Genomic DNA, 24405 nt, shown 5'->3' with positions numbered 1-24405 from the left:
TTCTCAATTACAACAATATTTAATTAAATTTTAACAGATATTCTGTAAAATATCAAGAGCAATATGTACACATTTTTTATTTAGCTTAATGTTTCCTGATCTTTATAATTTTACGTGATTATTTTTAGAGGATGTAATGAATAATTAAACAATAAATGAAAGCAATTTAATTTATTTTCTATATACAATAGCTAATTGAACAATGTTATATATACATCAGTATGTTTGTAACATAACACTAATAGTTAGCTTCTGAGAAGTTAAGAACTCCAATTATAGGTTTTCCCTGGAGTGATAAATTTCTTTTCGGCAACAGATGCCTTCCTAAAAGTTTCCAAGAAAATATCTTTACATCGACAGTTTAATTTATATATTTAAGAAAGGATTTTTTTTTATATTTCTAAATTTATTGCTTTCCATAGATCAATTTTTTTAATTATTCTGATAATGTGTGTCTGCATGCAAAAAGATTTTATATACATGTTAATTGATTTTAATCCTTATAAGAGATTTATTCTATAATTTTTAACTATAATGATTACAATATCATCATAACAGCTGTTAAAAATTATAAATAGGTCTCTTAATGTAAATTTTAAATGTAAAATTATTAATATGCTATAATATTGTGCATTATAATTAATATATTATGCAATATATTATATTATTTCACATAATTAATTGTCTGTATGTTTATACTTACTCTGTATCAATTTGTTTTGCTCCACCAATTAATATTGGTGGTTTAACTTCTCGTCTTGCATCTCGAGTGTAATAGTAAATTTGCGAAGTTTTATGGTTTGGACCACCCGGTATATTTGGTGGAGGTTGAGTACGCTTGGATTGGTCATCAGCATACCTATGGGGCAGTACGATTTTATTCTGCAAAAAATAAAATTTTAAACATACACCATCAAACTATTATATAAAAACAACTAAAGGAACTTACATTTTTTAATTATTTGCTCAAAAAAAAAATCTTTTGCCGAAAAAATATGTTATTCAAATATAGTAGATATTTCTAATTGATGTTCTTCTCAGAGTTTATCATAAAGGATATGCGATACAAACAATGCAACTTTTTCAACTTCAAAATTTCTATTATATTTTTATATCAAAGAATCATGTTGCATATAAGAAGAAAAGAAGAATTTGTAGGAAAAATATACAAATTTTCCATAAAACGTCGGTCAAATTAAATTCAGCTCATCTGGATATAACCTCTCAAAAAAACGTTAACTCAATTAATGACTCGTTTTCCAAACAGATGGCACAATTTCTTCAGAAAACGTGTATTTGAATTAATAAATTGAAGACTAATGCAAAACAGTATACAAAAATTCAGAAAAAAGTAAGGCAGATTATATAATTAAAACGAATGTCATCACTTACACCTCGACAAACATCTCGAATAAAATTTATTAGTGGTGTAACACTCCGGTGTTCCACTGGGCCCGGCATGCTTCCTTCGTAAATTGATCGATACGATAATTAAACTTAATACATTTACTTCCGTAGTTAGAGAGTCACAGTTATTAACCTTAATCTCGATAAGTAAATATTGATAAATAACACTCGCATAGTATCGATACAAACCGACATGAATCGACTCGATTCTTCGTTTTTACAATCGATATTAAACGGTATAATTTTTATTTTATTAAAAAATGCCATCAATATTGGTGAATGTAATTTTTAATTAATTGTAAGATAAGAAGACAAATTCACCCTATTTTTTTATGTGACTATTTTAATAATAATCAAAATATTGCTTCTTACGCAATGAAATATTCTAAGAATTCGAAAACTTTTAAATTTATTTCGGTTTCTTTTAAATAACTCGTTTATAATCTTTTTTTCTATGTATACTGCTCAATTCAAAATTCTGAATACGAAATGCAGTTTTTCAATCCAAATGAATCTAATTGAATCCAATTGAATAAGAAAAAAATTCTTTTTTTTATTCAATTGAATTCAATGGAACAAAATACAAAATTTAAAATAGATAAGACTAAAAAAAAACAATATATTGTAAAAAGGGAACAAGATTAAAGGAATAACTTTTTGGAATTTAATTGGAATCAATGGATTGAAAATATGCATAAAAATTTCAGTCCAAATTTTAATCCATTTTCAATTACTGGGGCCCAACTGTAAAGTGTAAACACGATGGCGAATGGCGATAATGGCGAACATCGATGGTGAATAGTTAATTAATTTGTGCTAATTCGTTGATAGGAGCTGATGAAATAAAAAGATAAAGGAGAAAGGAAGTGAATGCCTTGGATGCGACAAGCGCGAGCAGTGAACCGGTAGTCACTATGATACGCATCTGCGCTGTGTGAACGAGGGGGAATGAGAGGAAGAGGGAGATCGGCAAGAAAACAACATATGGACGCATTTGTATGAGGTAGATGAAGATTCCAAAGTTAAATATTCACGAAAGGCAAAGTAAGGCAAAGAACCTTAGAGCATCTCGTCGCATCAAATCGGATACGGTTGCCCTATGCGATTCGTATTTAACAAGTAAGAAACGACGCGTTCTGCGTGTAGGTTAGAGTTGCACAGAGATTAAAGTTTATTAAGATTTCTGTAATCATTGATGCCTTAATGATCAGTTAATAATACATTAGTGAATTAATTGTTGAACATTTGAGTCTCATTATAAAACAGAATTGTAGACTGTGGTCTACAAACATTTGAACTTGATATAATTAGATTATGTTAAAATTTGATTGTCATTCTAGTTATTAATTCATTAATGATGTAGTTATATGACAGAATTGTAGCCTAAAATTGTAGTCAAATATTTGTATTGGCTGCCAGATAATAGATCTGTTTTCTGTAGCTAAAATATACATTTTTACTTAAAAGAACTTAAAATATATTTGTTATTTAGTTAAAGGGAGAAAGAAAGTTCTAAAAATAAAAAAAATGTGTATTTATTGAAGAATTATTGATGCTCAATTATTAATGCTCAAATTATATTACAGTAAAAGCTATTGAACATTTGAGATCTGCAGTTGGATCTATATTATTATATACAAGCAAGCGTGAATTTGTGAGAGCCCTATTGTTTATTGTTTGATACTGCTACTTGTTGCATTAAATATATACCAATGTTGACGGAACAGAATGTGATTATGGAACTAACTGGTTCTAATGATACAGTGATTGGTTTTATCACTACCGATGATGGTCATGCGCTACTGATAGTAGATGGTAAGACGATAGACTTAACATATATATTACACGTTATAAACAATATAGATATAATAATTAAAATAATATAAGTATAATAATTAGAAGATATTCAATATTTTGATTCTGAAACTGTTGACAACAATTTGATATTGTTATTATCATTATACGACTTTTTTAAGACTTTTTTTAAATATTGGGTTGTCTGGAAAGTTCGTGCCGATGTTGAAGAAAAATTGAAACGCAGAAGATTTAAATTTTAGTATATATTTATTAAATTATATAGGTTAGTCGGCACGAACTTTCCGGACAACTCAATATAATGTGCAATGACATAACTACTGTTATTAAGAATGATAGAATCAGGATACAGTTATACATAATTTTATAACTGCAATACATATATTATATAGCTTTCTATATGTATAATAATTAAAGATTTCGACATGTATATATAGAATTTCATGTTTAGCTCATTGGACTTATCAGAATTGTAATTTAAATTAAAATTAAATAAATAAACAGAAAATTTGTGAAACACGTATATGTTCTATTAATGTCAAACCACTAAAGATTTCTTTTCAGAACGTGAGGACGGTACATTGGAATTTGTGACAACGCCACCAATCACATTTATGCCACAGAATAACATAGTATCTCCAACACTGATTAAAATGGAGGATGGAAATTTTATTTTACATTCGGTATGTGTAGCTAATAGTAGATTTGTTCTTTTTAGCTGAATTTTTTGCATAATTTATCATTCTTTTTCTTTTCACGTTGAAGAGAAAAAAAGAGGAAAAATGAACTATGCACAAGAAATTCAACTAAAAAAAAAACAGATCTAGTATCTTAAAAGCGTTGAGCAATAACGAGATGATCTATATTTGTTGGATGTTACATGTTTCTTTCTGTTTCAGCCTATTTTCCAAATGAATATGCAGGGTCTGTCGGGAACTGCGATGCAACAAACAAATCTACTGCCACGGATGCAATATTTAGAATCTAGATCTACAATTACGGAACAATTAAAAGTACAAGATAATGAATGTGCAGTTACAGAATATCTATTACCTATTAAAGATAATAGCAGTATGTTATCAGACAAAGGACAATTAACAATTAACAATCATGCTAAAAGCAAATCTACGCCTGCATTTAATACTATACAAAACATCTACAAAAGATCTCCAGGGAGACCAAAGAAGAACGAAGTAAATCCGCAAGTATGTTAATATCATTGATGTCTACAACTGGAAAATATATTTTTATCGAAATGGAATGGTTAACATTTTATATAGGAATATATAGGAATTTTATTTTATACGTCATATAATATAAATTATTTTTATCACGAAATTATATATTAATATTTTGTTATAGAATACGCAGTTTTTGCAATGTGATATATGCAGTCAAGAATTTACTAAACAAGCATTATACCGTAAACATATGGAAAATCATGCCGAAGAAAAACCGCATAGATGTCCTAAATGTCCAGCATCATTTAATATTCCAGTAAGTATTTTAAAATATTTTCTATCATTGAGATTTTAAAAGAAAAGAGTTCCGTAATATGTTTCTATCTTAAGAAAACTGATACATTTATCAAGTATTCATTATATACTCATATTATACAATACATGTATTGCTGTATATAATTTTAATTAATACGACATAAATAAGAAATTATATGATGGAGAAAATAGAAAAACAATTACATGACTAAAAAATATATCTAGAGAACTTCTGTCAAATAAATTTGCTCGATTCGACTAATCTCTTATAGAATTAAATTAATAGTAGTAAGAGAGAAAGTTGCTTCTTAATCTTGGATGTGTTTGCAATGGATTCAGTCTAGTAACTTCAATATATAATGGTATCATTACAGACAAATTTCACGCTTCATATGGCAACGCATAATACCGGTGACCCAAAATGCCCCGAATGCGGTAGGAAATATGCCAGAATGGCGAGTCTTAAGTCTCACATGTTGCTGCATGAAAAGGAGGAAAATCTCTTTTGCACGGAGTGTGAAGATGCCTTTTCGACGAAGGTGAGTTTGAGATTATTCACATTTTATGTATAAAGGAATTTTTTTTTATATGTAAAATGACAGAGCAGTTCAAGATTCAACATTTTTGTGTATATAATTTTGATAAGTTAAAATTTTAATCACAAATAGGCAGATTTTGCCTCTGATGATTTTGAAATAGTCTATATAAAAGCTGTATCGCGCTACGTAAGATTGCTTTATCGATGCTCTGTTCTAATGTATTTCTGCTGATCGCGCAGACCACCGATAACATTCATCATTGCGAATATGATATTCATAATTATTGCTAAGGTCTAAAACGTTGGTTGCTTGCCTCGTGTTCACTTATTCGTTCCTCAATTGATTCACGTGTCCTAGTTTACGTCGAGGTCATAAACCTCGATTAATAACAAATTCTAATTACCTATTTAATACTCGCAAATCTATGAATTGTATTTGTTATTGTTTTATAGCATCTTGATCGATTGGTAAAAATCAATTCTCTTTGGTAAAAATTATTAATGAATAAAATTTAGCAAAAATAAATTTGGTTTTATTAATATACTGAATAAAACAGATGTTACGTTGTCTATCGAGAGTCGATCTCGGACCCGTTATTTATTTGCTCGCCGCCAGCCATCCAGTCAAAATCAAATAATCATAGAAAAGAGGAACCCGCGATTCTGGCCATGTTCTCTATAGCTGACTGCAGCAGGATAAATAGAGGAGATGATTTAATAATTCTCTTCAATGCTCTCGAAGATTAAGAGGGCATTATCTCATAGCGTCGTCAAAGTATGCTAGCAATGATTGGCCTTGTACATTTCGTAGCCATTAATGATATTTAGCTGCTTCATCCTTGCTACATATTCATAGAAGTATCTGTATAATTGTAGCAATAATTCGCAGGGAATGGAATTAATGAATCAATGTATTTGAGATAACACACGTTAAACACTTCCTTCTGCTACTGATTAATTAAAGTTCTTGATTAAGCCTTTTAATTGATCAGTATAATAGAAGAAAGTGCGTTTTTGCTAGGAGAAGATTTCTCAGTATGATAAAATCCCACAATGTATCCGACAATCTTCTAAGTTTAGACAATAAGAATTGATCGCCGCCGATTGTTGTAGCATGCGTGACCGTGATAGCACCGTGGGCCGTAAAACGTGGGCAAGTGGGCGGCAACAGCGGTCGTATTAATGGGGCGCACACGAATTACGCAACCGAATCGCATGATCTCACATAGATCTCTCGCCGATTGCCTTCATGTTTGACCACTGACACGCGCTATGTGTCTACACGGACATGCGTGAACGCTCGTGTGATGTCGAAATGTAGAGACTTCAGGAAGCGTTGCATCGCTATATCTCGGCCAGTATATTTAATATTGTATATAAATACTCATTTTAGGTACGACAAAGAAGAATCAATGTAGAGAAAATCATGGGTATATCCAGAAAGGATTACACCAACTTAAGAATTCAATTTATTAGTAAAGAAAGAGTCAAAGAAAGAAAGCACTTTAATTTTAATCACAGAGATAGTTATGTCATTATAAATATTGAGTAATATATTTGAAGACTAAGGAAATATGAAAATAAAAAAATACTAGATGTTATATCGAAGAGAGATAATAATTACGTTAAGAAAAAAAAGAGAGAAGAGTCAAAAGAGAAGAAAAAATGTAGAGAAAAAACGGACTATTTATATAAAGATGATACGAATTTGAATTTTTCGAGTTATTAGATTTGACATAATTCGTTTACTGTAACATTTCTCGGATAATTCTGAAAGTAACTCGTGGAGAGAAAGGAGAACCGATAACGACGACGAATATGATGATTTCGACGATGACGACGACGACGTAAGCGACATTTACAGACGCTTCGTCAGTGAGTAACGAATACTCGCGAAGTGTGCACGTGCATCTACAAACGCATATCCTTTCTACGAAACGTGTAGTTTTGTCAAAATCAAGACGTATGTCAGTGAAGTGCAAGACTTTACGTAAGTTTAAACAAACTTACGTTTGTTTATTTGCAAGATTACGTGGCCGTTATTTAACTTCTCCTTATTCGATTAATTAGAGATTGTGTTTCGTGATGCATTAAATCATGATCACATATTCGAAAGTTACTTGCACATATTCCGTATTCTTGGAATTTACCATTGAAGAAATAGAAAACTCACAACAATAATGATAGAAATTTACTGCGAATGAACTGTTCCTTTTGTAATATTAATTGATAATTGAAGACACTCAAGTTTTTTCTATCATAATTTCACTGATCTTCACAGCCTAATATCTTGTCTTCTGCCAAACATCGACGGGGAAGAATATTCTCTCGGAGCGTAACTTATTATCATTCCGGCAGTTTTTACATGTCTCGTCCATGGATCCGTATATTTTTTCTGGCGCCGAACTTGAAAGGTCTTCGAGGAGGTCTCTCGCCTTTCCTCGAAACTGAAGTTTGTGATAGAAATCGTGCAGATGGTGTTTCCTTTTAATACACAGTGCAACATGTGAAATCAATTTTATACAAAAAGGAGAGAGAATTGCAGGCATAAATAATTAATGTGCGTTTTTGTTGCTTAGGTGGAGTCGGTACTCAATGCATCTTGGATTGATAATCTACGGTGAACGTGTACCAATGAGGGATAACAAATACAAAACGAGTTCGCGAGAGAAGTCAAAGTAGACAACAGAAAGGAAGGATTGTCAAGCGAAATAAAAGTGCTGATAGTGCCGACCGCCGTTATGCCGTTGATAAGAAACGAACCATTGAACTTTACCGGGAAGAGTGAGGATATATAGCTGCTGTTCCGATGATAACTCACTATTATTTATAGCATTAACCCTGAAAATCACTCGATTCTTCGTCAAGATTGCTTGCATTTTAAGTGACATTTAAATTATAATCGGATTAAGATATAAAAACGATCGACGGGCACCACGTGCCGCGTCAAGGCATATGGAAGATCAAGTTTTTTTCGTAGAAGAAACCTAAGTCAGAGGAATAGTGTAATCTTTCGCAATGGCGCGTTTCATGCTCATGTTTACGCACGAAAGAATAATAATCTGACCGCAACGTAACACGTTGAAGAAGATGAAGACTATCAGCGAAATCTGCGATAGCGTACGGAACAGCGGCAAAAAAGAGAGTGATTTAATACGAAGAAACCGATGACGCTTCCCCGAGATCGTATTTTAGGAACTCCGTCCCTTAAGAATGCCGTCGATCTTCTTTTTATTCTTCAGTCTCGAGTTATTCGCATCGCCTGCGTCCGCATGACACTTGACACGCCAATTCGCCCATCCGCTGCAATGATTCGTACTGCTTAGATTGTCCTCGTTTCCGAATAACGAGGGAAGATGTGCAAAGATCTTCTATGAAGCTGATTCTTCCAGTCTTTGAGTCAGTGAATGGATCAAAATGCGCTGTGTTTTTACAAGAAGCTTTTCATTAGTTTTCTTCGATATTAATTATATGTAACGTAAATTTATGATTATTTTGGAAAGACTATGCTTAAATAACTAGCAATGATTCTCTTCAAAGGGTGGGCGGTGTATCAAAGCCGGAGGTCGTTTCCTGAATCGCGTTCCTACGTCCGACGTGATTAGATGTTCTATGCTTTAGTGATTTGATGCGCTTTGCCATAAAGAATTGCTACTGCAAAATATCATATATCCGTCGATCCGATCTGTGAATTTTTTTAATGCTCGAGATAAAATTCAGAATTTTAAGAATAGAAGAGATTATTCTTAATCTTATTGGCACGTTTTATTTGATCTTTAATTTCCAATTAATGATTATGAATGATTATTGCAATAAACTGTATGTCTAGATTTTTGAGATATTTTTCTGAAACGCTTTTATTGAACCTTCAGTTTTTTCATATATAAAAGTTGCAAAGGCAAAATCGTAAGAATTACCATCAATTCTTTTTCTGTCATCTCATCTGGAATATTGCCAATCTAAAATCTTCGTCTATCATAAAGTTTTACGAACTTACGAGTTATGCCGTCTTAAGTTTACTTATGCAGATCGTCGACTCATCCCATGGCAGCGTGAGACATGAGAAATTCGAGATGCGAGCGGCGAGCTGATCATTGATGAACCGAAATCTCGTCATCGCGGAGGAAGTGCTACTGCTGTTGCTGCTTTTACTACATTTTACTGCTGGAAAGGGAAAACGAGTCTCAGAAGAGGGAAACATACGATAAAGAAGAAAATGAAGATACGGGAGATCGTGTAGGATGTTCAAGCGGAAGAGGAAGAAGAATACGACGACTCGTGGATAAAAAAGAGAGTAAGAAGAAGAAGAACGACGAAGAAGATTGGATGTCTTTGAGAAGATCGACGGGAAGATCAAACGGTGAGCGGGAAGCTGCTACAGCTGAACCGCTAATAGTATGCGTATCGGAAAAAGTGCAATGTCCTCCTTCGGATACTGATGGCGATATGTAGGAATTAAAGAGAGCACGGCAATCTCCACGATCTCGAAATCGTCTTAAAACGTCTGTCACTGGCAGTTTTTGATGCTGCGACGAGAAAAGGAAGAAAGAGAATTTTATTATATGCATCGTGAGATGAAATTCACTGAAGAAAGATAGAGCGGAAAGATACGGAGGAGAGTGGCAGAGAAAAAGAAAATACGAAACATGAAAGAGAATTATTACATGTTCTGATACGACATTCTCTGAGAGAAGATAGGCGAGAAGAGCGGAAGAAAGTATCAAGAGAAGGGAGAAAGAAAGAGAGAATGGGAATCGAGTTTTTGCCCAGCTGTTGCACCACGAACTGCGATCACCACGTGGACAATGCAATAAAGTTCCGTGTATGATTAATCGCTTGAATAGTCTGATCTTTAATTTACTTCGCTTCTTCTTTCTCGATGCTCTTTACTGGTAGATGATGAAAAATGCTGCGAGCGATTTTTAATCTGGATTTATCTTGACATGATTTATTAGCGGAATCCTGTGTATGTACGACGTATATACGTGATTTACTATCGAAACGCGATAGTAATAGTCAAATTTCGTGTTCAATGTTGTGTTCATTTTTTATCAGCGTTGATTCTGGAAAAAAGACGTTTTTTCAAAATGACCGATCGATAACCACTATAATTCGGTGGTTCACTGCGTTGTGTTCGTCCTACTTTTTGCATCAAGCACTGCCATATAAGTACCCACTGCCTGCCAGCGCATATTACTTTATGTTACACGACATAATCCGAACCACAGTGCCGTCTTCCGATATGTCTTTCGCCGTAGACTGTCTGAATTTCGCGCTCCTCTTCGTTTGCACGCGCGTGTTCCATCTCGCACTTGGTATCAGCGCACAGTATTATAAGGTACATCGATCACAGTAATCCCTAAATTATTATGTAGCCGCAAGAATGCTCAGAGACGTGTACTTTATGAAGAATTTAAGATAATTTTGACGAATTTTATGAAATAGATAATGTAGAATAATTTATAATTATTGTAAAGATTTAAATTATTTTTATGTGTATTATAACAGGCTCAATTGGATGCGCATTTAAAACTTCACGGAGAAAAGTGGGCGAGCGAGGATGTACGGAAATGCAAATTATGCAACAAACAATTCGTGCAGCCCGCACTCTACCGAATGCACATTCGCGAGCATTACAGGGTAAATAGAAAGAAACCTATTACATTTCATAAGCAGTTCAATAACACTAATGCTGCGTTAATTTACTTTATATTTATTTTTTACATTTTCATCTTTATTTTATTTTCTTCGTTTTTTGAATAAAACTGTAATTAACTTCTCTGTTCGCTTTATTCTTTTTTCGTTCGGAGTGCTTTTAATAAACAGATCGCGTTCATACTCGAGAGTCTTATCGCTTATTTATTTCTCTACAGACAAAGATAATAAAGCAAACTAAGAGGGGAACGAAACATAAAACAATGTACAAATGTACCATATGTTTGAAGACTTTTCAAAAACCGAGCCAATTAATACGACATATCAGAATACATACCGGAGAAAAGCCCTTTGAGGTAAACTTTCTGGAAAGAACTTACATATTGATGATAATACTAGAGTTTTAATTTCACACATACATTTTTTTCTTGTGCAGTGTACCGTTTGCAACAGGGCATTTACGCAAAAGAGTTCGCTACAAATCCATGCATGGCAACACAAGGGCATTCGGCCACATGCCTGCAATCTCTGTAACGCCAAGTTTAGTCAAAAAGGTTGAGGAAATTAAAAATTACATGTTAAATGTCTCTGAATTGATAATACAATAAAAAAAAGAAATAAGTTAAGCTTAGAGTGTTATCAATCCTTACAATTATTTTTCCAAAATCTTTCACATGAAAAATATTTTAGTATTATTTTTGTATTATTTTTATGAAAAATTATTTATTTTTAGTTATTATTAATTCAGAAACATCTTTAAATATGTCATATATCACACATCTTAAAAAATCATTGCGAATTTACTGTTTATTCTTTTAAAGGAAATCTAAAGGCACATATACTCAGAGTGCACAATGCACCAGAAGGTGAATCAACGTATGCGTGTTCCTATTGTTCTTGCGTCTTTAAGAGGCTGGGTAGTTTAAATGGACACATAAAACGAATGCATTCTGTTACCTCGGAGGTAAATACGATACTTCTTAGAATCTATATCTGCAGAATGATTCAGAGTTACAAACTAATGCCTAAATTCTAAGCAGAATCGTAAGGCTCGTAATATATTTCTGTAAGATTTGTAAGAATTTTTAAATGTTTATACCTTTATACAATATTGTCAGTTTCTTATTAGCCATAAAATTTACAAGAAATCGTAGATATTTATGAATAATCATATGTCTTATATATAATATACGCATAAAATTAGAATATTAGTCATAAGTTCTAACAAATTTTACGAGAACACGTTACGAGTTTTTATGATTCTGCTAAGAATTGACCTATTAGAATTGTTATGTTTGTTAGGAATTCAGTGCAAAATCCTCGGAAGCTAATCCTATCTCGTCGGAAGCTGAAATGCGCGCGACCGTCGACAGTGTTATATCACAATTGGCATCTTTGGAATCCGTTGTGAATAATACTGCAGATTCTACAAGAACTACGAACTTAAGTGCGGAACAAAATGATATTTTGCAACAGGCATTAAAAAACAGCGGTTTACCGAACAAAAATGATGTCGTTTCGAAAGGTAATTTTATTTTATAATTTAGATATAGATATTTACCATTTGTTAAATGCAATAATAAGCATTACATTTAAATATAAATATAAAATTGCTTATAAATGTAATTTTTTATAAATATTTTGAATAATACAATGAATGTCTATGTTCCTTTGCCTGCAGAAACCGCAGAACCAAAGAAGACTGATTCATCAACGTCATATGTTACACTAGTAGACAGAACTGCTGGTGGTACTTCGAGGTAATTTTTTTAAACGAGAGCGTAAAATCGTAATGAATAGTAAATTAACAATTTAAAAACATGTATGATTATTCATCGAATGAATGAAATTTTATGTATTATTATGGTTGCGTAATAAAAAAGCAATTATCTATATCCGCAGGAAGTATCTCACTATAAAACAACGCTGCGTGGGAAACATACGGTGGTATGCGTGTTCATTTTGTCCAAAAGAATTCAAAAAGCCATCGGATCTGATACGTCATTTGCGCGTACATACCCAAGAGAAACCTTTCAAAGTAAGTTAATTTTTATTTTTATTTGAAAATATAGATTGCAATTTATATTATATTATATATTATATATATATATATATATATATAATCTCTGATTTATTCTACATTTTTCAGTGTATGTATTGCGTGCGTTCTTTTGCGCTAAAATCGACAATGATAGCGCATGAGCGGACTCATACTGGAGTAAAGAAATACGCCTGCGAGTCCTGCGACAAAACCTTTGCGTGTCATAACAGTCTTACCGCTCACACAAAGCAAGTTTTAATATTTCTTATATGATTTAATTCATTGTTTATGTTTTATGTTTATCTATCCTATATGTATCTATTCTTGCTTAATTTTTTTTAATATTGAATGCATATTTTCATTTCTATGTTCTCAATTCTATGTCTATGTCTAATAACTTTTATTCTAGACTTTTTTTATTCTTTATTATTTATATTATACTATTTTTTCTGGTTTTTGCACAAGATGTAATGAGATCGTATCCAAATTCTTATTAATAAAGACTTATTCTTTATTTCAGATTACACACGAAACCGCACAAGTGCAATATATGCGATAAATCATTTAGCGCAAGCACCATCCTAAAAAATCACATGAAGAGCCACACGCGGGAGAAGCCCAAAATATCGCCGGAAGCGGAAAGTTTGGTGCCGCAAGTGGTACTGCAAGAACCACTTGTCATTAGCGACGCTGGTAATAAAATCAGCGTGGCACAGGTGCAGTCAAAACAGAAACAATTATATGAAAATGTCGGCGTAACCAGGCCGCATGAATGTTGGGTTTGTCATGCAGCGTTCAGGAAAGTTAGTCACTTGAAGCAACATTTTCGCAGGCATACGGGCGAACGTCCTTACAAGTGTTCCAAGTGCGACAGGTTCGATCTAGAATCTGACATTTCTAGTCTATGATCAAAAAGTTTCTTCAGCATAAGAGCTGCTATAGAAATACAAATACAATTTTTTTAATCAATCTATTAACTAATTTAAATTTTAACATATTTGACATTGATCAAAATGTTATGTCTTCTGGTTTGTAGGAGATTCACATCAAACAGTGTTCTGAAATCTCATTTACATACGCACGACGATACGAGGCCTTACAGTTGTTCTGTATGCGACACGAAATTCTCTACGCAGAGCAGCATGAAGAGACATTTGGTGACACATAGCAATAAAAGGCCATACATGTGTCCATACTGTCACAAAACGTTTAAGACATATGTCAATTGCCGAAAGCACATGAAGAGGCACAAACACGAGTTAGCACAACGGGTTGGTATATTTAATGTACATTAGAATGCACTAGAGAGCCTAGGACAGAATAGAAATCCGAGAACCTCTCTGTCCTGTAGTCAGTCAACAGGTTTGAACAATCTTGTCATATGACAAAAACGCACAAATGTAATTCCATGTTGAAGTAGCTTTCTTTTAAGCTCTCTAGTGTAACGCTCCAAAAAGTATTAAAAAGTATTAAAATCTCTATGCAATCTTATAAATAGCAATTGGAAGAACAAAAGATGCAAGCTCAAAAGGATTCACAGCCTTCGAACGAAGCTAAGGAAGCTACATCATCATTACCGGAGAGCATCACTCTCACCGAAGATATGTCCTTTCAACCGCAAATGGCACCAGATTTTACGCAAGCTTTCTCTGATCAGTTTCAAAATATCAACACGGAGAAAGAAAAATCCTTTTTATTACCAGACAATACAACGCCATCGATAGTGAATCGTATGTTTTCCAAAAATTTATATATAAATATATAAATAATATAAATTTATAATTCGAAGTAGTAATAATATTATTCAATAATAATATTCAAAAATAACGAAGCATTTAGAAATCGACGAGAGTTAAAGCTGAATCTTATATGTATAATTTCAGAAAATTTATCTGTTGACACTAATTTAGGAACGTCGCAAACTTTACACGCTGATGAAACTGGTACTATCACGTTACCTAATTACTCAGGGGATCAAACTTTCACGCCGGTATATAAATTCAATAGTTATAAAAGATGCATAAAATGTATTATATAATGTAAAGAAAGATGCATGAATTTAGAAAAACTTGCAGGAAAGTATACGAGAAATAGAGGAGACTCTAAATCAGCAGTTATTCAACATGGGCATGAATCTCGAACTGGGAACAAACAATTTGCCGAGGCAGATAGACGAAGCAAACACAAATTCTAGAGAACAGCCGGTGCTCAATATTATATATGAACATAACAAATCTCTGGAATCGTCAGGCAATACCATATTCATGTCGCAATTTGATTCATTTGATATGAACCAAATAACATTGCAGGTGACTGTATTTTCTATCAGAAAGCAGAAGCAATGTTTTCATTTATGTATATTAATATAAAAGCATGTATTATACAATGAAGTACTAATATCTTATAAGCATGAAATTACTGAAATAAATTAACAATCTATTTTTTAGACGGATAACGATATAGACATTGGTTTAAATCCGAGCAATTCTATGAGTATGTCCAGTATTTTGCCCAGATCCGTGGGAAGTCAACAAGAGAAACAACAAGCTATTCCAGTTACTACAGCTAGCAATATAGACACTTCTCAAATTACGAGAAATACTCATCTGGTGGTAATAAATCCTAAGGAAAATTGTTCGGAATTAATGAGACTTTCGCAAGTATGCCCATCGAAATACCCAAAAGTCATCGCGAAAGCAGATACCACAAATGGATCAGAGATGCAAGGCATGAATGGGCATGAAAAGGCATCACAAAAAAATAATATTAAGTCGTGTGAAAATGAAAGAAATTCTTTTATGTAAGTTATTTTAATTCATATGTAAAATCGTTTTACTGTCGAACAATTAAAAGATATGCAATGCTTGTAGGAAAAATTTTCAAAGTACAATGCCTTCGAAAACGCTTGCTTCATCTGGCATAACGGATAACTCAGCCAAAATATCGCAGTGTAACACACTGTTGCAATGTCATGTGTGTGGTGATCAAGGTTTCACGACAGAGAGATTGAAGGTATAAAAAAACATTTCCTAGATATTCGTACATTGAAACATAAAATTGCGACTACTTTCTGAATTAAAAAAATAAAATTAACATAATTATTACAGGAACATTTGAAATCTCATCGCGGTGACAAAGAGTATGAATGTTCCGAGTGTTCCCAGCGATTCTGCACGAATCGCGGTCTCAGTAAACATCTGAAGATGCACATGAACAAGCAGTAAGTGAATTGATTGACAACAATAAGAGATATTTCTCAATGAAAGATTATAAATTTTTTTATATAGGCGATGGAAATGCATGATATGTCAGAAAGTACTGGACAGCAAACTGCAAATGAAATATCACAGCAAAATACACACCGCAACTTGGAATGTTTCGTCCATGGAGCCAGACAGCTCTCAAAAGAATATTTCCTCGAGTTCCGGTTTACCATCCGATCTAACAACGCTGGATGTTCGAGCAGATTCAAACTCGTCAGTTTCCGAGAAAGTTTTGATGGCCGCAGTTGCCGAGAAAAAAAGCATGGATCACGCTGATGTAAGTACATGCAAATATTTGCATTGATTCGCAAAGTCTTGCATTGGTTAAGCGGCTAATAATATTGTTGCAACGTTATTTGATCGTTCAGGAAAATATAGTGAAGAAAGAGATAAGGGAATACACTAATAAATGCAAGTACTGTCCGAAAACTTTCCGTAAACCAAGCGATCTCATCAGGCACATTCGCACGCATACGGGTGAACGACCTTACAAGTGTGATCACTGCAACAAAAGCTTCGCGGTCAAGTGTACTTTGGACTCACACATGAAGGTTCACACGGGCAAGAAGACATTTTGTTGTCACGTTTGCAGTAGCTTGTTCGCTACAAAGGGCAGTTTGAAGGTTCACATGCGATTGCATACAGGTAATTCCCAGAATTATTTTATGTATCATAATTTTATATTCTACATACAACGTCGGAAATAATTACAATATAAGAAGAATTTTACTATTTAAATATTTTACCTTTTAATCCGGGAATATCCTTTTTTTATGTAAATAATTACCTTTTTACGGAACGTTTTTACATCTCAATTAAAATAATTATTATTAACAATATATCGCATATTATTATTGATTATTTTTCGATTTGACATTATGAAAATCAATTCAATCATAATTTTTTTAAAAAGTAGAAACAAATACAGAATAAGCATGTTAAGTAACTTATTAAATATTATATTATTATAATATTTCTAAAAAAAAATTTTAATCGATTTAACGCTTTTTATTGTCGGTTTTCGATGGAATTACACATCTAAAAGTTCATAAAGAATAGTTATTAAAAACGAAAGAAATTGTTGAATATTTTACTACTACTATAACCATACTAACTATATCCATAAACTATATCCATAAACAATATTTTATTCGCATTTTTTCGCTGGGATGTAAAACACTTCAAATGATTATTCACGAGTTAAATGTTAGAATTACATACACTAAATTAATATGAGAATTTTAACTTGAAAGAAAAATGATAATGCATAATTATATATACGTCTTAAATCTTTCAGGTTCGAAACCATATAAATGTCTTGTGTGCGATCTTCGCTTTCGTACTTCGGGTCACAAGAAGGTACATATGTTGAAACACGCAAGAGAGCATAAGGGTGGCGCAAAACGCAAGCCGAAAAACTCCAAGGTCGCTGCAGTGGCAGAAGCGGCGGCCAGCCTTGAAAAACTCGGCAATAGTTCTCTTGATAATGTGTCAACAACGATGACTACTACCATAATCAGCGATGAAGCCGCGCCGTCGCAGAATCTGAATTATCCCACTTTAGAGCAAACAGTAAATCTCGGTACCGCGGTTCATCTGCCGAATCAAATCGCGTTTAATCATACCGACACTACGACAATCCTCAATAACAATTCCATACTTTCTGTGAACGAAAACAACGAACTAGTCGCGAATCTGCAGTTCTTGTTGGCAAATGGTCTCGTAACTTTTCAAACGGACGATACTCTGCTGACGCAATCAACGACAAATAGTTCCGATGCTACCGGCGCCGGAATCCCAACTAACATGATCGAGTTAGTTAATCCGGATCCTTTTCAGGAAGCTTGCAACTTGGGTAACACTAATCACGTAGTGATAACCAGTCAGGTGTCAGCGGAGACAACAACTGCGGATACGAGCAACACGGCAGTTATTCAGATGAACAATTGTATGCCTCCTGTGCCTATGGTACAAATTCAGACTCGAGATACAAATAGCGTCGGTATGTTTGAAGCGAAAACGAGTAATCAAACGACGACAGTAACTATGGCGAAAGCTTCGGCGCAGCCTTCAAGCAAGGAGTGCGACGTATGCGGAAAAACGTTCATGAAGCCGTATCAACTGGAACGACACAAACGCATTCATACAGGCGAAAAACCGTTCAAGTGCGAACAGTGCGGCAAGTCGTTTGCGCAAAAATTTACGCTGCATCTACATCAGCAACACCACACCGGTGATCGGCCATACTCTTGTCCGCACTGCAAGCGCCTTTTCACACAGAAATGCAACTTACAGACACATCTGAAACGCTTCCATCAGACGGTCATGCTCGATGTTAAAAAGCTGAAGAGTGGTCAGCAGATGCTGGGCACACTTCTACAAGACAATCAAGGCGGCACTACCAAGCTGCTAAATCTAGACGACATACTGGTAGTAGATTTTCTCAAATAAATATCTTAAAAGAAGTTCTTTCGAAAATCAACCCTGTGATTTGCAAGCAAATCGCTTGTATGTATAATATAATATAAATGTACTAATTAAAAACGTGCCACAGATGAATTTATCGATGATTAAATATATAATATTACGCTTTTAAATGACGAAAAGATATGGATGAAAGATTTCGAACGTTAAGTAAATTAAAGCTGTGATGAATGTTTTATTTTATGTATCTAATGTAACTGTAACAGTATGCTGTACTCGAGGTATAATTTAATTTTGTTTAGTTGATTATTGTTATATTTTGTATAATCGCCGAGCTGCATGTGCAACTGTTGTACGAGAATTTCGTTTTTTTAAGCATCGACACAATTGACATTTATTTTCTTTTATTTAAAATAAAACGCACTGTTACATACTCGTTTGATTCAACATAGATAAGTACATAAAATTTCTCAATATAGAATAACAAAGCAAGAGAAACTTAATGTTGGAAATCACAGTCGATTTCGAGAGCGGGACAGCCGTCGGGATGGTTCTTGTGAAACCAACAAGGTTTCACCTTCCTTAAAGGTGTGCTAACATTCTTCCTCCTCTTTTTCTTCTTGCCAAGGTGCCGGTGCACAGTGCCGGGAATTCTAAACTGCACCTTTCCCTGAGCAACGCAGAAGATGTGACTGTGATTCTTCAATAAGGTTTGCAGTCCGCCGCACTCATTTCGTAGTTGTTGCAGCATCCCAGGTGCGATCAGCTTCGCTACTTCGCCGATACCGATCTGTCCGCCGGCGTTCCACGTTTTATCAGGTTTCCGCTCCAACGGTATTCTGCAACTCACGCGGAGGAGATGTGCCACGACTATATTGACTATCTCAAGAATCAGTCCTTTATCCAATTGTGTGCAATTCCGTGTTTGTTCTGTCGAGTTCCTCGGTTTGAAACTCGCAGACCACAGTTCGCTGTTTGTCGCATCAGTTCTTACACTCTCCATCTGAGATCTCGCGTTTATAATCCTCTGAATATCGGCATCCAAAGCCACGATATTCTCCTTTGTGTAAGTTCTTTTCCATCCGACGAAACAAGTCCGCTTGGTCGATGGGATTCGTAATCTGTCCATTAATGTGAAGAAGCCGCAGTCTTCGCAAATGCTTTTAACATAGGACATGTATTCTGAATACTGACTCTCGGCAGCATTGCATCGTCGATACTTACTACCATCGAATTCGTAGGCGCAACATGGCAATAAGAAGAATCGGCACTCATAGGAACTGCGCGCAGCGATTACAGGAATCCACGGGGTGAGTTCGTCCGAGTGATTCCCTATGATCCAGTCTACATTAGGAAAGACTGTATCTGAGGATGGAATGATTGTGCCGACCTACAATACCATATGATTATTGAAATAAAACGAAATTAAATCTGATAAAAATTAATATTAACATTATTAAATTTATATCAGTCTATTTATCTGTCCTAATATATATGAAATAAAGAATACTCATACGATCACAATAAATTGTTAATGCGAGTTTAATTATGGATTGACATAATTAAAATGAAATAAAAATATCCATAAAATTATAAAAATTGTTAACAAAAGAGAAATGCATTAAAATGACTTTTAATTATGAACTGATATAATATTCAAGTTTATTCAAGTAGATAAAGATTGCAAAAAGATTTTCACACACTTGTAAATGAGTGCTCTTTGGAAATAGATCCCAGATTTTTCTTCTGCGTAAATCGATCCCTGTTCCTGTGTGACCTTCGCTAGACAAGATGTAGACGAGAAGGCCATTTCCGCAACCGAGATCAACGAATGATTGCAGCTCCTTCGTTCCCTTTTCCAGTCTTTCCTTCTCCCAGAGTAATAAGAGGTAAGTAGCAATCGCGACATCCTCGTAAACGAACTTTGCCGGGTCGGTGTTCTCCGGCCACACATTTACCATTTCCGTGCCATATTTCTCTTTCAATCGATTGTACAGTAAAGTATACTTCTCGACGGAGATGAGACTAAGGGAACTGATCCTCGGACCGGTGTTATCGTTTTCATTGTTTATCCATTTTATCAATCGTGGAAAGAACTTAGATTTGAACCAATCGCAGGTTCTGCTGTAATTATCATTCGATTTACATACGTTTATACATGTAGATGCATATTCGTGATGTTGTATTCTGTAGGCTGTATTCAGACCTAGAGATTGTTTACTTAGATCAATCGGTTTGTGAAAACTGGTAACGCTAACCGATTTTTTGTCAATAAATATGAATTCCAATGTAGGCGAAAATATTTGTGTGTTTCGAGGCAGCAGTTTTTTCACGCATAGATAAATCTTATCATCGTTTATAGTCTTGATTGGATTTGCAGTACATTGAACTTGACAATATTCCGCAATATCTAAAGTGTCTAATAAATATTTTATATCTCCCGAGGTTGAGTCGCGCTTAAGATCATCAGGTTGAATTGTCAGCCTTTCAACATGTTCGAAAATATCTAAAATGTCACAATTGACTTGGATCATTAATAGTTCTTGAGATGCTAGGATCCGACGATTAACAACATGAGGATTTCTCATCCAGATCCCAATGGCGTTCCAGAATTGTGAATTACTGCTGTTAGTGATCTCACTAACAACCTCCTCAAAGTTCATTTTTTTCTATCTAATACTAATTTACCACATATATTTCATATAGTGTATGTAACATATATGTTACAACTTATGTCGATTTATCATTTGGGCGTTGGAGTACCACCTGGCTGGTTGTACTGTCATAAAGAAAAAGCCAGAAGTTATTATTGATATTCAAATATTGAATTTAATGCAAATCAACAAGGAGAATACCTTTTGTATCACCCATTTGGCATCTAGTAGTGCTTTCTCCATGATTTGCTGGATGCGTTCTTCATCAGATTCCGAAACATGCTGCTTGAAGCTCTGGGAAAAAATTTTTGTCTTCACTAACAAAAGTTTATCTATTAACAATTTGCTACGAGGGATCTACTTTTCTTGTGAAAATTGTAATAATTGTTAAGAGATTTAATAGTTTAACATTCTTTAACTTGTTAAATTATTATTATATCAGAAAATCATTTTGTACTTACTTGCTTGACTGAGTGCTTGTAAAATTGCTGTGCGTGTTTCGGTAAATTGTCGCATTCGCGCAATAAATATTTATACAACTGTTTAGGCGTGTTTATCGTCGCGCTGCCGACCATTCGGTTCGCCATCGTTTCTCGGGGATCGTGAGGCGCACGTGGAGTCGTGAGTTTCTCTCTCCTTCCCATTCATATTATTATTATTTGCGATGTACCGTGTATTGATAGCAAGGAATATACCCATTATTGATAAAATAGAAAACAAAGCAGATTTGTACTAACAGATAACTTAAGCAAACTAATAACTTTTATATTGCCTTTTATTGACAATACAAAGTTATAATATTAATTAAAAAATAAATATTAATCAGTAAAAATATTAAAGCAAAGATTTCTCGTTTAAAATAATTAAATTTGTACCAATAGATAACTAATATGATAAATTATGACTCTGTATTGTCTTTTGTTAACAATATAAGATTGCAGTATTAATTAAAAAAAAAGCTAATCAGTGAAAATTAAAATAAGATACAAAAATTAAATTTTTGTGAAATACAGAAAAATTAGAGGCAAGACTATAAAAAAATGTTATCTTTATAATTACTCTTATAATTATGACGCATATCTTGTCAAGAAGAATGATTGGCACATTTTTAATTTTTTAATATCTTATCTAATAACGATACAATTACTTAGTTCTTATTTTTCTATACTTTAACGATATGAATAGAGTTGTACCCCAATCACAATATTTTCTGACAGACTGAATCGTAAAATAACACACACAAAAACCATTCTCATTGTTCGATGAATAAATACTTATATACAATTTATTTTTGATGTCATGTGATGAAATGTTACAGCAGATTGAAACTACGATACTGTGCAGAGTCTTTGAATCTTTTTTGCAGTCTTAGGATGCTATTTCATTTGTGTGTTTTGTCATATAACAAATGTACAGAATAGAGAGATCCTCGGATCCCGTAGCCAATTAACAGACTTAAAAAATTTGTCATACGACAAAAACGCACAAATGAAATATTATCCTTATTCATACAATTCCATATGCAACACATAATAGAATAACCAGTAGAAAGTTTCAAGTAAGATCACAGCAATCTTCCTAGCAATCTCGAATACATTCATTATTCGTCGAATATGTATTCGCGTTTATCTTTCTCATTATATTTGATATTTTTTTATACAGTTGATATCGCTCATACAAATGTTACTACATCACATACGCTTATATAAAAAATCGTATTTTACGAAATATCATTGTTCCATTATTAGAACTTAGAACACTTATATACTATATATAAATTCTATATGTGATGTCACGATCATATCGTTGATCTGCAAAAAGTGTTCGGTTAAAGCTATATACTTATTAGCTATATATTTATTCTAAATACCAATATAAAGATATTAAAAAATAAATATATATTTATATATATACGAGAGGTTGCAACAAGTAAAAAATATACAATTGTTATATGCTATGGTGGTCGCAATAAAAGCCACCTAATATCCTTGATGGAAAAAGGGGGAAAAATGGGAAACAACCGATCTTTACCGTGACGAAACAAGGATATTACGTACACGAAAAATCACAACCAACGAGTAGCCAATTATTATGCTAGTAACAAAAATAATGATTAATATGATTAATATTACAATAAATTACGCCGTGCGGCTTCAGGAATTTTACGAGGGCGGCACTCGCTTGCTCCGTCTGTCGGAATTGTTAATTTGATTAACGTTTACTCTCGACGAAGTCACTCATATATTTATAAACTATACTGCGATATTGCCAAGCAACCCTTGATTACGAATCCTTTTTTTTCCTTTGAATTAGGCATCGTTATTTCTGATGGCTTTACTAACTAACATCGTATTTTGGCATTTTGTTCTGGCAGTTTGCTAGTTCGTGAAATTCGTAAAAAATTAAATATTTAAGATACATATAAAATTGCGTGTTAAATGATGCACGGAAATGAGTGAACTATATTAAGCATCACGTGTATGCATCAACTACAGGGTTGCTCTCGACTCTCACTCACGCGATCTATTAATAATCGTCCTGTCTAAAATCTAAATAACAAAGTAATAGCTGCCCTATTCTTATATAATCCTCAACCAAGCTAGCTACCAAGTATGCTGTGCTGAGGGATGACGATTCTGACAGAAAGGAGAGCGACCGCCTATGATCACAGAGGGATTCTAAAGAAGTATAGAGTTCTATCACTTAAAGTAGGGATTGTTTAGGTCTCGCTCGAAGATGGCCGTTCCCAGCAACACAACCATCTACGCCACAACGGGGGCGGCTTCCTACGCCGATATAGTAAATTGGCGCCTCCGCGTCGTGTATTGAGGGCACTGACTATCGCCTGATCGAAGGCCTCTTTGAGGTCATGTTGCGTTAATGCAGATGTCTCTACGTAATTGACGGCGCCTAGTCTTTGCGCCAATTGATGCCCCTGAATAGTAGTAATCGCTGATTGTCCATATCGCGCCAATTGCAGCATCAAACGTACGTCCGATCTTAAGTCGCTTTTTGTCCCCACCTAAAAATTGTAATTTAAATAATTTATATTATATTATGTATACATATATATATATATATATATATATATGTATACATACTAATTTTTATT

General features: G+C 33.9%; 5 protein-coding genes across 5 annotated transcripts in view; 1 reads left to right on the top strand and 4 right to left on the bottom strand.

The window, feature by feature from the left end:
• Nucleotides 1-156: 156 nt before the first annotated feature.
• On the bottom strand, nucleotides 157-1554 carry LOC105622201 (NADH dehydrogenase [ubiquinone] 1 alpha subcomplex subunit 7-like). The gene is made up of 3 exons (XM_012203627.1): nucleotides 1393-1554; nucleotides 704-882; nucleotides 157-324 (listed from the first exon to the last, which is right to left on the bottom strand). The coding sequence occupies exons 1-3, from the start codon at nucleotides 1459-1461 to the stop codon at nucleotides 261-263; spliced, it is 312 nt and encodes a 103-aa protein (XP_012059017.1). The 5' UTR covers nucleotides 1462-1554; the 3' UTR covers nucleotides 157-260.
• A 1565-nt stretch (nucleotides 1555-3119) lies between these two features.
• LOC105622200 (zinc finger protein 236-like) lies at nucleotides 3120-18666 on the top strand. The gene is made up of 24 exons (XM_012203626.1): nucleotides 3120-3222; nucleotides 3775-3905; nucleotides 4122-4427; nucleotides 4585-4719; nucleotides 5093-5257; nucleotides 10765-10896; nucleotides 11130-11267; nucleotides 11348-11465; nucleotides 11733-11875; nucleotides 12214-12436; nucleotides 12593-12671; nucleotides 12814-12949; nucleotides 13061-13200; nucleotides 13473-13826; nucleotides 13989-14223; nucleotides 14451-14682; nucleotides 14836-14942; nucleotides 15028-15261; nucleotides 15400-15752; nucleotides 15823-15964; nucleotides 16060-16172; nucleotides 16240-16492; nucleotides 16584-16860; nucleotides 17513-18666. Exons 1-24 carry the CDS (start codon nucleotides 3120-3122, stop codon nucleotides 18664-18666), a joined length of 5403 nt encoding a protein of 1800 aa, XP_012059016.1.
• Nucleotides 18667-19138: 472 nt separating this feature from the next.
• LOC105622198 (probable tRNA (uracil-O(2)-)-methyltransferase) lies at nucleotides 19139-21302 on the bottom strand. The gene is made up of 2 exons (XM_012203625.1): nucleotides 20343-21302; nucleotides 19139-20029 (listed from the first exon to the last, which is right to left on the bottom strand). Exons 1-2 carry the CDS (start codon nucleotides 21300-21302, stop codon nucleotides 19139-19141), a joined length of 1851 nt encoding a protein of 616 aa, XP_012059015.1.
• An 80-nt stretch (nucleotides 21303-21382) lies between these two features.
• Nucleotides 21383-21937, bottom strand: LOC105622197 (LYR motif-containing protein 9-like). Its single transcript, XM_012203624.1, has 3 exons — nucleotides 21755-21937; nucleotides 21495-21587; nucleotides 21383-21418 (listed from the first exon to the last, which is right to left on the bottom strand). Exons 1-3 carry the CDS (start codon nucleotides 21935-21937, stop codon nucleotides 21383-21385), a joined length of 312 nt encoding a protein of 103 aa, XP_012059014.1.
• Nucleotides 21938-24012: 2075 nt separating this feature from the next.
• The window catches only part of LOC105622196 (ras-related C3 botulinum toxin substrate 1-like), a 3710-nt gene continuing 3317 nt past the window's right edge, over nucleotides 24013-24405 (bottom strand). The window contains exon 3 of the mRNA XM_012203623.1: nucleotides 24013-24315. Coding sequence (XP_012059013.1) covers nucleotides 24013-24315 — 303 coding nt within the window. The remainder of the gene's footprint in view (nucleotides 24316-24405) is intronic.

Source organism: Atta cephalotes, assembly GCF_000143395.1.
Source record: "Atta cephalotes unplaced genomic scaffold scaffold00041, whole genome shotgun sequence".
NCBI classification, from domain to species: Eukaryota; Metazoa; Arthropoda; class Insecta; order Hymenoptera; family Formicidae; genus Atta; species Atta cephalotes.
The sequence above is the reverse complement of the archived record's forward strand: the minus strand, read 5'-3'. Positions and strand labels throughout refer to the sequence as shown.

What these genes read in the sequence shown, in the direction of transcription:
- LOC105622201 (XM_012203627.1), bottom strand. Translation starts at nt 1,461, where the DNA reads ATGCCGGGCCCAGTGGAACACCGGAGTGTTACACCACTAATAAATTTT. An exon ending in TTCGAGATGTTTGTCGAGGT is followed by an intron (nt 883 to 1,392) that starts GTAAGTGATGAC and finishes TATTTTTTGCAG; the next exon opens with AATAAAATCGTACTGCCCCA. An exon ending in GCAAAACAAATTGATACAGA is followed by an intron (nt 325 to 703) that starts GTAAGTATAAAC and finishes GGAAACTTTTAG; the next exon opens with GAAGGCATCTGTTGCCGAAA.
- LOC105622200 (XM_012203626.1), top strand. Translation starts at nt 3,120, where the DNA reads ATGTTGACGGAACAGAATGTGATTATGGAACTAACTGGTTCTAATGAT. An exon ending in CCCAAGAGAAACCTTTCAAA is followed by an intron (nt 12,950 to 13,060) that starts GTAAGTTAATTT and finishes TACATTTTTCAG; the next exon opens with TGTATGTATTGCGTGCGTTC. An exon ending in TCACGACAGAGAGATTGAAG is followed by an intron (nt 15,965 to 16,059) that starts GTATAAAAAAAC and finishes TAATTATTACAG; the next exon opens with GAACATTTGAAATCTCATCG.
- LOC105622198 (XM_012203625.1), bottom strand. Translation starts at nt 21,302, where the DNA reads ATGAACTTTGAGGAGGTTGTTAGTGAGATCACTAACAGCAGTAATTCA. An exon ending in CAAAGAGCACTCATTTACAA is followed by an intron (nt 20,030 to 20,342) that starts GTGTGTGAAAAT and finishes ATGGTATTGTAG; the next exon opens with GTCGGCACAATCATTCCATC.
- LOC105622197 (XM_012203624.1), bottom strand. Translation starts at nt 21,937, where the DNA reads ATGGGAAGGAGAGAGAAACTCACGACTCCACGTGCGCCTCACGATCCC. An exon ending in ACAAGCACTCAGTCAAGCAA is followed by an intron (nt 21,588 to 21,754) that starts GTAAGTACAAAA and finishes ATTTTTTCCCAG; the next exon opens with AGCTTCAAGCAGCATGTTTC. An exon ending in CCAAATGGGTGATACAAAAG is followed by an intron (nt 21,419 to 21,494) that starts GTATTCTCCTTG and finishes TCTTTATGACAG; the next exon opens with TACAACCAGCCAGGTGGTAC.